This window comes from Salarias fasciatus, chromosome 22, assembly GCF_902148845.1.
Source record: "Salarias fasciatus chromosome 22, fSalaFa1.1, whole genome shotgun sequence".
NCBI classification, from domain to species: Eukaryota; Metazoa; Chordata; class Actinopteri; order Blenniiformes; family Blenniidae; genus Salarias; species Salarias fasciatus.
Genome location: NC_043765.1, coordinates 8,025,493 through 8,040,581, shown reverse-complemented (window position 1 = coordinate 8,040,581; position 15,089 = coordinate 8,025,493). Strand labels below are relative to the sequence as shown.

The following is a 15,089-nucleotide window of genomic DNA, read 5'->3' as shown; positions in this document are numbered from 1 at the left end:
TTTGATGGGTCTTTGTGCACTTTGTCCGAATAACGGGCGCACAGCTGGGGTTGGCGACAAATGAGCGTTCACCGTCTGAACAAGCACGCTCCGCGTGACTCTGAAAGTGCAGCAGTCGTGTTTTGTAATGAAGATTTGAGCCCTCCTGTTTCACAGCTCGAAATGTTTCTAATTTTAAGTCTCAGTGCTCGGAAATGGCAGCCAAACTTCACTGCCTGGCTCCGTTTGCTGTGCGTGCGCCTGTGTGTGTGTGTTGTAAAGCGATATAAAAATAACAAACCACCTCTTAAAACACATATTTATGCAGTCATATTCCAGTCAGGCTCCTCAGCGTCGCTTCAAGGAGACACTGATAGAGAAAAACTAGTGTGAATTAGCATTTCACCGGCAAAATAAAGACAAATGTGTTCCTCTCAGAGGGCACGATGGAGGCTTTACAGTGGCTTAGCAGCTTTTTGATGGCAGCAGTCCATAATATGACTTCATTTCATTAATTTTTTCCTTATTTTTAACACATTGAAAAATGCCTTTTGATTGTAAAACTTTCCGAGCCTTCCTTCCTGGGGAAAAGCACGGACACGCTCCCTGAAACGTTTTACCGTTTGCTGCTGCATTTTAAAGTCTCCACATAAGCAAATTTTGCAATAGGGCTTTAAATGAAGACGAAAGCTTATGTAAGAAAAGGGTCTAATTGAAGCACTGACTGAAATCAAGTGAGACCCGTTGAATTACCGTTGTTTTACATTTTAGTAACACGGCTGACTTTTTATCGTCAAAAGCCTCCTGTTAAAGTGATAAATAACGACGTGTTGGTTTGTTATTTTCAGCCTCTGTTCACTGAAGACATGGAGGAACCGTTCACCATCCTCCACAGCGCCTCGCATGTCGAGGCCGGCGTTCACACCATGGAGGTTCTGCTGCTCCGCGTCCAGAAAGACCCCCAGGAGAGCAAAGGCAGCGGATACTCCGTGTCTCTGGAGTGGATCACCGTCTCCAACACTGCAGGACAAGGTGGGCGGCTCGCCGACCGGCCGCAAGTTCAGTAATAGAGCGTGAAGATGAGACAAGTGCGTCGCACGTAATTAGGATCTGAATTTCAAGCCTGTCATTACTTTACAAAGTGCATTTTCACCATCTTGTCGTCCCACACACGACTAAAGTCCCCGTTAATTAGATCGTATAAGTATGTTAGTCATACTCCTCTTTTAATGGAGCGTAATTGTCAGTTCCCAAATGAGATCAGGGAAACACTGAAGCAAGCACTGGCAAGACAGATCTTCATTAAAGTTCCTGGCATTTGTTGAGCGCTGCCCTGACTAATGGTCCAGATACTGGAAAGACAAAACAGAAGCTGCCGTTCGCAAGATCTTTCTTCATTTAGTCGGATTTAAAGATGCAATCTAATCATTGGTTTGTTTTCATTCTCTGTCAAAATGTTGAAATGTACATATTGGCAATGCTAATGAAGCATAGTTTTTCAATCGTCTGGGTTTCAATATCACAGCAGGGGGCTCTATAAAATCAACACATTTTTGTCAGTGACTACAAAAAGTAAAACTATTATTGAAAAGTCAGTTATTTCTCTCCATTTTGACTTTCTAAACTTCAAAAAAAAAAAAATTTAATTGTAAAAAATGAGGGACAAATATTGAGTTCAGATGATATTAATATTAACAAGGAAGATTTTTTTTAAAATATAAATTGTATCTTCATGACATAATGCCTCATTGATGTGGCGGTTAGTGGTGCTGGCTCTCAATTCACACGGTTCTCATTGATTAGCCTTTTCAAGGTCCTGATTCCGTCCATGTTTCAATTCACTATTCAGAATTGGTTTAGTCAAAGGAATGGAAATAAAGTTTTTCATTTGGCTCAGAAATGAGCACATTTTCTGACAATTGCAAGCAACTTCTCATCTGGTGCAAAAGGAAAACAAAAAAATTCAAAAAGTGCAAAATAATGCAGCTGCAAACTGTGGACCTCCTTCATGCGGCCTGTTCCACAAAGCTGAGAAGCAAACAGCCTCACGTCATTCATAAATCACTTCAATCAATACAGCAGCTCAGGTGTTTTGTCACCATTGCCTTGGAAACTGCAATAAAAATGTCTTTTCATTAGAGTAATATTAAAAATAAAAGGGAAAAACACGGACGTGTCGACGACGTGCTTCCGTCTCCAGAAATGTCAGATGACGTTTAATTTACTTTTTTAATTTGATTCAAATTCGATACAGAAAGTGCCCGATCGCTTCATTTCACAGTCATGGAAAGTTGTGCCGCAGGAAGACGATGCTCTGACGCCTGTCGCTTCCTGTGTGGGCGAGTTGGACGTCTTTAGTTCTTCCTCTTCTGAGGCTGCACCGGAGTTGATTTGAAAAACATTCCCAAAAACATTCACACTTACATAAATGAATCACACAAAGACATTTTATTAGTTTGCTTTTACTGAACCAAATCTCACAAACAGGAACTTTATTATCTTGATCAAATTTATTAAAAACTATTCACAGTATAAAAACCTTTCCCTTGCATAAGATGGTAAGAAATTCCACAAATGAACTCTTGTCAATGTAATTATAGAGGTTGAAACGATCACACTGTAGAGCCCGCAGGCGAAAATCACTGTAAACTAAATCAATATTTCTTTAAAAGGTTCCAAAGAAAGCTGATTATTACGCCTCCATTAAAGGCAGAATAAGAGAGCTGCAGGATTTGTAGCTTTCTACACCGAGTTAAATAGTAAGAGAACAAATAAAACAGCAGTAATTAATACAGAAAATACATATCGCACAAGAGAAGGCATCAGGATTAATGACAAAAAACGAAGTAAGAAAAGACACCCTGCGAGAGACTCTTCATAGTTGCACCCATTTGAATGCAGGTACAACATTTCTTCTGTCAGACGTAATATAAACCGGAATAGACCGGCAGGGAGGTAAAACCGCCGTCATGATGGAAGTAATTTGAGCTCTCTGTGTCAGAACTGTGTGACGGGTAAAACAGCTCGACCTCTGCGCGTAGGGCTTCTTGACATGGGATGCTGCTGCGCAATTCCTCCCGCTGCGTTTAATAGAGGACATGACGACTGTACACCTTCATCACCGCGCCTTTCGACCCCTGCTCGCAGGTCAGGAGAAGAAGTATGAGGTGAGGAAGAGGAGGGTCCTCAGGGGGAAGACGGTGCCTCACTACGCAGCAGTGGAGCCTCATGGGAAGGGGCTGATGGTGGCCTCGGAGAGACCCTTTGTCTTCACGCATGTGGACGGCTGTCCCGTGGAGCAGCCAGGCCCGGAGCCCATGGAGGTGGAGAAAGCAGGTGGGTCAAAGAGGCTGCTGGGAAATGATCACGTTCCTGCCTTCAGGGGTTTCTCCTCCATACAGGGCCACAGGTTTATTTGGATTGCACCATTCATACACAAAGCAACTGAAAGTGCCTCACAAAGGCAAAGAAATCCATGAAACAAAACACATTTCAAAGGAAAAAGGCATATATAACAGGGTAAGAAATTAGAACGATTAAAAAGAGTTCATTGCTCACTACAGCATTCTAAAGCATTAAAAGTTTTCAGCCTTGATTAAAACTTCACAAAGGTTTCTACAGATGTATTGTGGTTGTTCTGTAGTGACGTAGAAAACGCTTTAAATAGGCGACCACGTTAAGATGATGAATATCAGTGAACTGAAGCCGCCACATTTCTAAATAGTTTTTCTCCTCTGTACTGCTCCAAAAAGTCTAAACGTTGTAAAAAAAAAAAGATGAAACTGAAACCGTTATCAAGAGAAAGTAGGGACGAAATCATTGTTACATGAGAGAAAGAAAAAGCAGAGTCCATCACTCCCATGCTTCCATTTTTTTTTCCATTAACCTCTGCGTCTTCCTGTGGGCTGTGGATCTTTAACAGTCCGTAGGGTTTTTGTTGAGGGATGGTCAGAAAGACAAAGAAGACAGAAAGATCAGTGTGAATCTATGTGGAAAGGCAGGGAAGGTCGTCACCATAGAAAGTAAAACATGAAATATAAGTTCTAATACTTGCATGCAGCTGTGTGCTACTAATATAACAATTGCTTTATAATACTAACATCAGCACACTGTGTTTTTTTCGTGCAACAGAAGTCAGGTGATAAGGTGAGACACCCGAGATTGCTTCATCCCATGCAAACTGGGCTTGTTCTCGGTCTGAAAGAGTAGGTGCCTCGTGTCTCTGCACATGCCTGACCCGCTGGAGCTCAGAGTGAGGCCTTGAAGAAGAAACTATGAAAACAGAACGAAGCAGTGGAGCTGTGTTACCTTGGTAATCTGTCCAAAGGCTTGACAGAAATGCTGACATCTTCTCCTTCACACTTCAGGAAATGCCAAAAGAAAATGTGACATACTTTGGCAGTGATTTCATGTCTGACATTGACCTGAGAGTGGCACAGACCGCCCGCATCCTTCTGCTGGAGATCCAGAATCACCCCGTCCATCATCTTCTCTCTTTCCGGTCATTATGCAGTTGCATCATGTTTTTTATTTTTTGGGAAAAAAAAACCGTCTCCTTTCGCTCATTATCCTTAAGAGCTGCGAGCTGAGGGCACAAATTGACGAGTTTGGTGGTCGTCATAGAAACGCATAAGTGGGTAGCAGAATATTCCCAACCAGCGCGAGTGAGATCCCTGTGAGGTCTCTGCAAGAAATCTCCACTCGGTCGGGTTATCGGCGTACTTTCTTCCTGTTGCCACTGAGGGCAAAATATATTTTCAGCATCTTCTCTCCTCATATATTTTGACTTATTTAGTTCTCCATAAAAGATTGTAAATTGTTGATGCTTTGACAGTTAACGTTTCAAATGAGGATTAAAAGCTCAAATAATTCCATTCAGAATGAATGAATGGATTGATTTGGTTTAAAAGCAATGCTTTGTTGTAAACTACCCAAGTTAAAAGTTATAAAAATCTCTTGTTACAGTCTCGGTTCATTTACAAATAAACGGATGTGTCGTGTAATTTCACAGTAAAAGACATAAAAAAAGGTTGTTTTAAACTGAGATGAGATGAATAATAACTTGTCTCAAGATTGTTCCGGAACAGATTACGTCGAACAACTGCTGAAGTTTTTCATCTTCCGTTTCGTGGAGCATGATGACCCGGCTCATCTGGACAAACTTCTTGTCTCCACCGTGTTATTTTTGTGCTTCAATTCCAAGGGAACAATTGGAGAATTTTTTTTGAAAGCGAGTGAATTCAGATATTTCACAAAAGCTATTTGTGTCTGACAAACAGATCTGATCAAACAAAAGTTGAATCTGATGTATTTTTAGGCTCTGTAGCAGCATAAAAACAAGTTTTCCCTCTTTGCTTGCAGTATTTGTTTCTGCCTGCTCAGTAACATTTGTGCTCTCAGTATTTCCTCACGGCTGTGAATTCTGCCTCTGCGCTCCATTTGTGCCGCCATATGTTTCTGATGGGCTTTTTTTTTTTCTTCAGTTGAGCCTCTGTATTACTGGCGTCTCCAAAGTCCATTGCTTCAATACGAACAGACACACACAGGGGTTGAAGCGGCCCATTTACTGCTGATCTATAGTTTGAGCATGTAGAGCAGATGTCAAAACTGAGAGAAAAACGCTGTTTCAGCATGGTTACAGGCATAATAACAAGCTTATAAATGAAGAAGGTCTTTTTTTTTTTCTTCAATCAACCATGACAGCAAAATTGTAATATATGTTCAGTTGTTTTGTTGGAAGGGAGGCACAAAAATAACAGCAAATATTCATCAATTCAGACCTTCTTGCTTCTCAACTACAGAAAATTTCAGTGAAAACTAACTTTGTTTTCTCAAAAAAACAGTTGTCTTTTTTCGTTTGAGATGTAGCGCACTTCCACACTTTCTGATCTATTAAAGCAGCAGTTTAAACTCGTAGCTTAGCGTTCTGCGTTGATTTTAATGGAGGAGTTCAACTTAATAAATGGAAACTGCAGGTGCAAGTCAGTAGTTCATTTTCTACTAAGCTGGGCTCATGTTTACCCTCTTTTCAGTCTTGGGGTTTGTGGCGCTGTTGCAATTTATCAAACACATCAAAAGAAGGAACTGGACACATCTGTTGAAGTTGAAACTGCAACGTTAATTGATTTTCCCAGCCTTTATGTTGATGTGTGTTTGTGAAATGGAGCCCTTGAGGCTTTTTAGAGAGAAAATTGATTACTAATTGACTGTGTTTTGATGTAGTTATTAGACTGTGCTGTTTTGTAGTTTGGTTCATGTTGGTTCAGACTGACATCTTGGACATCAGACGAGAGCGCAACACAAATTCATAAAATGTGTGAAAGGGTTAAAACAGAGGCAGGAGCTCTTGTGTTGCTGCACAGAGGTGGAAGACTCCACCGCCGCCTGCATCACAGCGGCTTCAAGCAGAGTTCAGTCACACTGAACCCTGAATGTTTGTGTGGAGGCAGGTGGAGACCCGCTATTAAAACATTCCCAGGATGCTGTTTGGTCGCACTCAGAGGTTGTGACGGCAGCTTTTACCCAGCAGGAGCAGAGACTGTCAGCAGCACAGCAGTCGCATCAGCTGGTTTTATCACACGTCTCCCCAGGATGAAGCCACTCTGAGGTGATGCTGGCAGGTACATTTAATTAGTTCCCGTCTTTGGTTAAATGAAAAATTGGACTTTTTTTTTTTTTTTTTCAAACCCTTGATTAGTTTTTCAGCTGCCTCTTTCTCTCAACATCAAATATAATGTAATTCTTTCCAAACAAATCACTGGAGTTGGAACAAAAAAAGGAAAAGAAAAGACAGCTAACGTCGCTGGATCGTACCATCTAACTGGTTTCATTTCTTTGTTTTGTACTCGATAATGTCTGCAAACTCCAAACAGATAGATTCTGTCATTTCATTTCAAGTACACAACCACACACACACACAAAGTATCCCAGACCAGCAGAGGTGTGTGTCGATGGTACTGAAGCAGAAGCGATAGCATCTTTCCAGCTGATCCTTTTATCGGCAGTCTGCCGTGGATAAGGTGTGAAGAGGAGAGGCATCTTCAAAGAGGCTTGTCAGTGATGATAGAGGAAACGTGAGAGTGAGAGCTGGGCGTGACTGCGTGCCGTGCTGCTGGAAGAGAGACGCAGGTATGCAAACTGTCTTTACGTTGGATGAATCAGCGTCCAGAAGGCTGCAGCGTTGCATGTTTTCAATGTCCGCTCGCTCCAACACGCTTCAATCCAGCGAGTGTGTTTTTATCAAGGTCTACAGAAAAGATAAGAATGAAGTACTCATAACAGTCTGGTGAACAGAGGGATGATGATAACATGCACCACTGCAGCCTTTAGGGATTCTCAGATAAAGATGGAAAAACGCTTCCGGAGAACTCGTAGGTAAGTTTTCAAGGATGTGTGCTCCGGTAAAACTACCAAGGCTTCTTTTGCAAGAAGTATGAGAAAGGAGACAGTTGAGAACGGAAATGAAAGTTTCCATTTATTGACTGAGTTTACAAAGTGATAGTCCACATTTTTCAGTTCTTCTCAACTCTCCCACATATGAGCAGGGATGGTGGGGAAAAAAAAACCCAATGATGAAGCGTCTCTTGATTAAGTGGAAATGATAGTCTATTTAACTACAATCACTCAGCTATTATCAACGAAAATGAAAACGAAAGCACTGTTCAGCAGAAAGAAATGGTTGATTTGTACTAGTTCTTTCTGATTGTCAATGAAAATAAAGGCACCATTTCATTTCCAAGAATACCAAGTTTATACCTGAATGCTCTGATATGAAAGCTGTGTAGAGGTCATTAAAGGCCCTTGTATCTGAACGAAATGTCACTTTGCTGCAGTGTTTCTCTGAAGTCTGCTGATGGTGATTTATTTATTTTTTTTGCTTTCAGTTTTTCAGTTTATGGAGTGATCAGTTAACTGCACTTTGCTTGTTTTTAAATCCCCTGAAGCCACTTTAGAGGAAAATGAGAAACTCTACCCCGAGGCAGCCCAGAAAAAAGGCTAAAATATGTAGTCTGAAGAAAATGCTGTATCAGTCTGCCTTCAAGATAAGCAACAGATACTGAACGGCCTCTGGCAATGGAAAATAAAGGACAGAGAAGAACTTCATTTTAGCAATATTTATCAGTGATCTTGACTCGTTCCTGTAAATACGGTTTGATCTCCTTGTTGCCGAACTGTGTTTGATCACACTCATGATGGAACAGTCTCTTCCATTTCTGATTATGTGCCCGGCATTCAGAGCCGTTATTATATCAGGCGTCTGTCCACCGCTGGGAGAAGAGCGAGAGGACGCCGCTCATCAGTGAAGCTTTTAGCAAACACGGCCTGCTGACTCCTGCCTGATGCACATGAACCTCAGCAGCGCCGGTTACATTCAGAAGCGTTCTCTCTCTCTGCTGGGTGCGCGTGTCTCGCCGCAGTGCCTCCCCCACCCCTCAGGCGTTATTATTAGCTCCAAGACAAAGCGAAAAGATTTGTTGGACGATCAGAAACGCGAGCGGGCCAGAGGAGGTGATGAGCCGGAGGCAACACGACGACGCGAGAACAGATTTGTTCCTGGTTAACAAACAGCTTGTTAACATTCTTCTTGTGAAGTTTGTCCTTTAGGAGCGTGCCAGACCCCCGACGGCTGTGTGGCTTTAAATTATCTTTACAACTACATGTGATTTGCTGTTATCATAACAGAGATTCTTTCATTTTTAATTAAATAAGAGCGTCAGCTTGGAAAAAGCCTTGTTTACCACAGCTATACTGACTCATTCTATTCAAAACAAAAACGGTGAATCAGCACCTGGCTTGGATCCACGGCAAGAGTGGCCAACTTGTTTTTTTTTTGTTTGTTTTTTTTTGTTTTTTTTGTTTCTTGGCTGATTGTGTACCATGGCACTACATTTAATTGAGCTCTGTTAGCAGGTGTTGGCAGACGTTATTCTCACCTGGAAACAAACAGGGTTAAAAAAAAAAAGAAGAAAAAAACCCCCAGCTTCACTCAGATTGTTATATAGAGATGAATTTGCTCGTGTTTGCATTATGCTTGATCCTCTCCCATCTTAAATCTATGTGGCTTCTATTAAAATCTCAAGTTTCTCCAGAAGCATCAGAGAGCGTCTGTATCGGTTTCCCCTCATCCATCCTGCAGCTGGATCTGCAGCCCTGCAGCGGCTCCCTGCAGAACCCGAATTGTTCAGGTCTTTTTACGCTGCAAAAACTAATCAGAAAGCAGTTGAGTGAAGGCTGAAAGCTTTTCTTTTCTTTTTTTTTAATCCACTAACACATTTTGGAAAATTTCTGTTTGAAGACATAATTTTCAGCAGAAAAAAGTACAGAAAGCTCAGCATAGCATAGGATCCCGTTTTTAAATGTCATTAAATTCCACTAAAAGTGTAATATCCTGTCACTTGTCTCTTAACTATCATAACAAACTGAGAAGCAAAAAAAAAAAAAAAACAGATTTCATTGAAATACTGCGGTTAATTTTCAGAGTAGAATTATTGATAATTAATGTAATTCTTAGTTCATCCAAAATTCATTTGCAAATGTTATTTCAATGTAAAAACACTGAAAAAACGGACTAATATTTAAGATATAAAGTGATGAGGACCGAGGAGAAAAAGATAAAAGACTCTCATGTCTGCAATAATGTTATGTTTAGAAAATCCAAACTTTAATTAGTTGAACAGCATTCGTTTGTTGTTTCTAAGAAAATCTTTTTATTATTTCTGTCCATTTGAGTTTTGTGCGTATTGTGAAGAAGACAAAAATCGTTCAACACCATTGATTAAATGCTAAAGTCAGACGCTACTGAACAGCATCACTGTGAGCTCAGTGCTTTTCCCCATTCACAGTTTGACAGTTTGTTCATTTTAATCGTCTCCCACCTGCAGCGTCGCTGAATATTCAACCGTAATTCTCTTCCACTCGCTCCAGCACCGTGGCAGGATGTTTTGGAGTGACAGCTGGCTGTGGATCGCCTTTCACTCCTGCCCCTTCCATTTCTCTCCCTTTCGATTTCAGACCCCATTTACTTTTGGCAGCAGACGGGGGAGGACGTCACGGTGTGCGTGCGCATGCCCGAAGGCATCACCAAAGAGGAGGTGCAGTTCAAGCTGACCCCCGACAACGTGAGCATCGGTGTTCGAGGCTTCGCCGCCCTGCTGCAAGGCCAGCTGTATGCGGCCGTAGATCCCGAGGCCAGCGCCTGGATCATCAAAAACGACAAGAGGTTTGGACTGATTCTAAAATATCGATTGCATTGAGGATTTTCAGAGACTCAAACCATTTTTGACAGAGAAAACCTTGCAGAAAATTATAGCAGTATCATATCAATCTGAACACAGACGAACAATTAGGAAACCAATGCAGACACAGGAAGAACATGCGATCTCATTCTCCACTCAGAAAGGCTTGCACATGGAAGCACACATTGCTCATCTCATGGTGATCAAGAGGACAGAAACACTGCACCACTGTCTCAAGTCTAGTGAATTAACTGAAGTACGCTTGAGAAAAACAATCCAGGCTGACTATAAATACAAGAGTAACATTACTCTGTCGGAGACTTTGTCATGCTCTGAAGTTTTGAGTTTCTTTCTTTTTCTTTGACGTTGTGAGGTGCTACGATACAGACCATCAAAAAGCAGCCTCGTCACTACTTTTATGACACATTTCAGATACGTTTTAAAAAGAAATTAGAGGGGAACCATAGTAACCGTGGACGGGATATAAAATCATCCTTTTATAGGAATGGCCAAGGCCATTTCAGGCTTGTAAACCAATAAAAGAACTTTAAAATCAATTCTTAATGACGCCAGCAGCCAGTGCGCTTCGAGCAATGAAGTAATGTGGTCCCTTTCTCTTTGTTTTAGCAAAACTCTCTTCTGTAATGACCTGTGCCGTTTCAGCTTGTTTTCAATAGGGAATGTTTGAGTGATTGAAGCAGGGAGTCATTACCTCGAAGCGACACGTTCAACCAGCAGACTGCTTTTGTTTGTTCTCCTGAGAGAAGAAGCACAGATGTCATATGCGTTCCGTTTGGAGCTCACATTATCAGAAAGTTCTCACTTATTTGCTGCTGAATTTTTCAAAGAAATATAGAAATATTGTTTTAGGCAGGGTTTTTTTTGTTAAAAAAAATGTATTGAAATGTAAGTTTTTCCTGATATCTTTTTTGCCTCTTTGCACTATAACACAAAATGTGGAATGGTTATATAATTTCTAGGTTTTTGTAACCTGTGTGACCGTGTACACATGACAGTGGCCCTCATCATTAAAGCCGTCCAATCAGACAAGATTGCAGGTTAAGTGTAGAGATAAAGCGATCTATAAAAAAAGGAGCAGAGGAGCTCACTTATTGCACATTTCGACTTCCCTGCAGCTATAAAATCTAAATGAATTCAGTCATTCCAGCCATAAAATAATTGATATTTCAGTTAGAATTACAACCTGCAGGTCCAAGGCAACCACTGAATTAGTCACCATTAAATTGGAGGAACAACATAATCATCTTTTTTCACTTTTTGAAATTATGAGGTGAATCATTTTATCACCTTGAGAAGCCTGAAACTTTTAGCAGATAAAACAAGTTTATTTGCATTTTGTTCCCTGCTGTGCTAATGCAAAAATGTTAATTTCATCCACAGTAACTCTTTAATTTAGGCTCTAACGCTGAATTCGATCGGTTTTGCCTTTAGTTGCTTTGGATGATATTTAAAATCTGATGTAGCCTGACATTTGATAAAAACAGTCGACCTTGAAAAGATCTCCTTGTTGTAAAAGGGAAAGTTTTAAGGCGCAAGTATGATTGAGAAGCGTGACTGTTTTCCCAAACCCAAACCATCAGCTGTGTTTCAGCTGAATGCATCCATCATTCCCTTATTGTGTCACTGTTTTGCGGGGTTTTCTGACACTGATCCACGGCCTGTGTGTGGTCGTGTGTCTCGCTGACCCCGGCGGCAGTGCTGTCGGGGTCAGCAACTCCTGTGAGAGTCTCTCAAGGCGAAGTGCTCCCAGTAATGACCCAGACCCACAGCGATTCAGGACTTCTTACTAAATCAACACCGCTGGGAAAAGCAACGCCTTCACTAACAAAGCGCTTCAACGAGGCCCACAGAGGGACTCGCAGGCAAATGTCTCTGGGAAGGAAAAGCAGGTCTAACTCTGCCTGTTTTCATGGGGAGAGGACGACTGATGACCTTTACTGGGGATAACATCGGCCAAAAAGAACCGGCTGTTAAGACGAGAACCATGGCTCGCTGTGATGAAGTAATAGTACATGCTCTTTATTATACAACTGAAGTGAGAATTTATAGATTAACAGGATCAAATCAAATTCACACCTACAGTTGTAAAACAGAGTAAAGAAACAGACCCTATGCAAACTCTAGAACCTTCTCATTATGACGCAGATTGTTCCACTGCACTACTCAGTTGATAAATACTCAGACAATAAAGTATAAGCTAAAATCTTGTTCCTCTGAAGCCACAGAAAACATGCCTGCCCATTCACATGAACTAAACTTAATTAAACTAAGCTTTCATTCACTCGTTTCAGTGGCCACCTCCAGGTTTTGCCTTTGTTCTTTTAAGATACAGCTTTTATGTTTCCACCCAGTAAACGTGGTTGTGTTCCACATGTTTTTCCGTCCCCATGGGTAATGCTCTTTACAGACAGACGAGCACCGTCCTGCTTTCCTGCGACTGGATGTGAATGAGGAGCCTGTCTCTTTGTCTCCTCTTTTATCCCGTAATCTATGCCCAAATGTACATGTGACATATTCACGAGGATCTACATCCTCTGTGATTCAGAGCCCCGCAAACAATAAAGTGTAAAGATGCGGACGGGGCTCAGTGGGTTTTATAACCAGCAGCTCTTTTGATCGGCTCGACCATGCGAGTTGAGTCATATGATCCGTTTTAGGACCTTTTGATATACGTCTCTATCTCTGCTTCCTGCTTCTTCACTGCAGGTCCTTCTGTTGCTGCGGTCTGCGTGAAAACATCTTACACAGCCTTTTAGTGTCCCGGAGATCCTTGGCCACTTAAAGGCTCTTGTATGTGAGAGATGGAGGAAGAAAATATGCTTCCATTTGTATGTGTTCAGTGAATGATTTCTAAAGCCGATATAGGGTCGGCATGGAGGTGCATATTTGCGTCTGTCTTTTTATTTTCCATTCCTGTCGCCCGCTTGTATATATCAAATTTACATCTTAGCGTCGGCGACCTTTCTCTTTTTCCTTTTCTTCTGGTGTCCGCTCTCTGGGTGTTCTACACACACACTGATGCCCTTTAAAGTCGTGAATACCTCAAAGGAGGCTCTTCTTCCTCCTGGATGTGACTGTGTTTTTCCATAAGGGCATTATGGCAGTCAAACAAAGTGCACAGTTTGTTCCCACAAATTGAAAAAAAAAAAAAAAAAAAAACAGGGGTTGGGGGGGGCTTTCAGATGGAGATATTGTCAGTCTGTGTCTCTCGTATATGCAGATATCATCTGGATGGCCTTTTGCGATGTAAAAACCTGGAGAGACACATTGTGTTCCTTTTGTCTGTATTGAACATGTTTTTCCATACCAATGGGTAATGCTCTTCACAGGCAGGCTGTCGAGCACCATCCTGCTTTTTTATTTATTTATTTATTTTTTGTCCGGATGTGAATTAAGAAGCTTCCCTTTGTGTCTCTTTTATATATTCTCATCATTGCCCAAATATAGACCAGTTTCGTAACAGGCAGCCGTAGGACTGAGCAAAGCGGAGAGTGATTTCTGAAGGCCCTTGTTCACATTCTGGGACTGAAGGAGCAGGGCCTGCACCGGATGTCACGTTGAAGCTGAAGGTTGACAGGTTCTATTTTTCTTTAGATGTCATCGGATGTGTGCGTTTACCTCTGAATGATGTCAGTTCAATGGAGAATCTGGTCAAATCTGGGATGGAACTACAGCAGAAGTGAAAGGAAAAATGATTTTAATCTGGCATTTGTCTTCAGTGGCACTCTGTCCTTGGGACAAGACCAGATGGGGAACTGAACCAGCCAGTGGAAAGTGAGCGGCACTACCAACTGAGCCTCAGACATTTCCGTCAATATTTTCATTCTGATGCCACTAATGTACTGTTTCTACACTTTTTATCTATTGCAAATAATCTGTAACGACAAGACGCTGGAAACACAATGCGCAAGGCTCCTCCAGCTCTCCAAACACACACATTGATAAATCCTTCCGCTTCTTAAGTTCCCAAATGTTAATGAAGCTGAACAGATACTGCTGGTGAGTAACTCTAATCCCATTGCATATATTTGGAATTCAGTTCGAAGCCTGTTCGTATGTGTGAAGGAAACAGCCGAATGGCCACTAATTACACGGATTTGGCAAGATGGATGCTTGAGAAGGCTCGATCGTTGTAATCCGGACATCGAATAAATCCCAGATCCACAAATTCAGAGCGGAGTGAAAACTGCATGCTGCCGATCCCTGAAGCTACCGCAAAGTTTGTTTAATTTATTTGTTGCTCTTTTCGCTGGGCTTCAGTTGCCTCTACTGACAGCTCTGAAGGAACTGTCATTAAAGAGAATAAAAGAAAAATCTAGTGGAAGAAGAAAGGCTTGTTGTTACGTGGGCTCAGAATGACATGTCCTTCATAACTTTGAATTGCATAACCAGTGACGATGTCAGGAAAGACTTTATTTTTTTAAACACAGAGTTGTATATAACACATCTTTTAATTGAGATTTAATAAAATCACAGTAAATAGAGCTATGAATGATAAGTTGCCTTGAATTTAAGTTGAACTCCTGTATAACACGATTAAAACATGCAGTTTTTTAAAAATTTCTCCAGTTGTTTTTTTAATACACAGCTTGTGTTTCCTTTGCAGTGTCAAAACACAATTTTTTTGTGAATGTACTTAATGTATATTCAATACTTTCTGTAGGAGTTTTTCGACTTGAGGAGATCTTTTCTTCGTCGTGATGTTGCATCCCATGTTCCTTTATATGTGCCTTTTTCATAATTCATCCCTAGTTAGTGGAGTAAAATGCGGTGGAGAATATATGAAGACCTCTGTGGCGGCACACATGATAAAGTACCAGCATGCTTCATTATACTGTGACTGCGGAGCCTCAA

At 41.3% G+C, this 15,089-nt stretch overlaps 1 protein-coding gene across 1 annotated transcript in view; it reads left to right on the top strand.

Moving 5' to 3' along the window:
* nudcd1 (NudC domain containing 1) overlaps positions 1-15,089 on the top strand; it is a 41,485-nt gene that overhangs the window by 5,032 nt on the left and 21,364 nt on the right. The window contains exons 4-6 of the mRNA XM_030121184.1: positions 828-1,011; positions 3,127-3,315; positions 9,991-10,198. Of these exons, the coding sequence (XP_029977044.1) occupies positions 828-1,011; positions 3,127-3,315; positions 9,991-10,198 (581 nt within the window). The remainder of the gene's footprint in view (positions 1-827; positions 1,012-3,126; positions 3,316-9,990; positions 10,199-15,089) is intronic.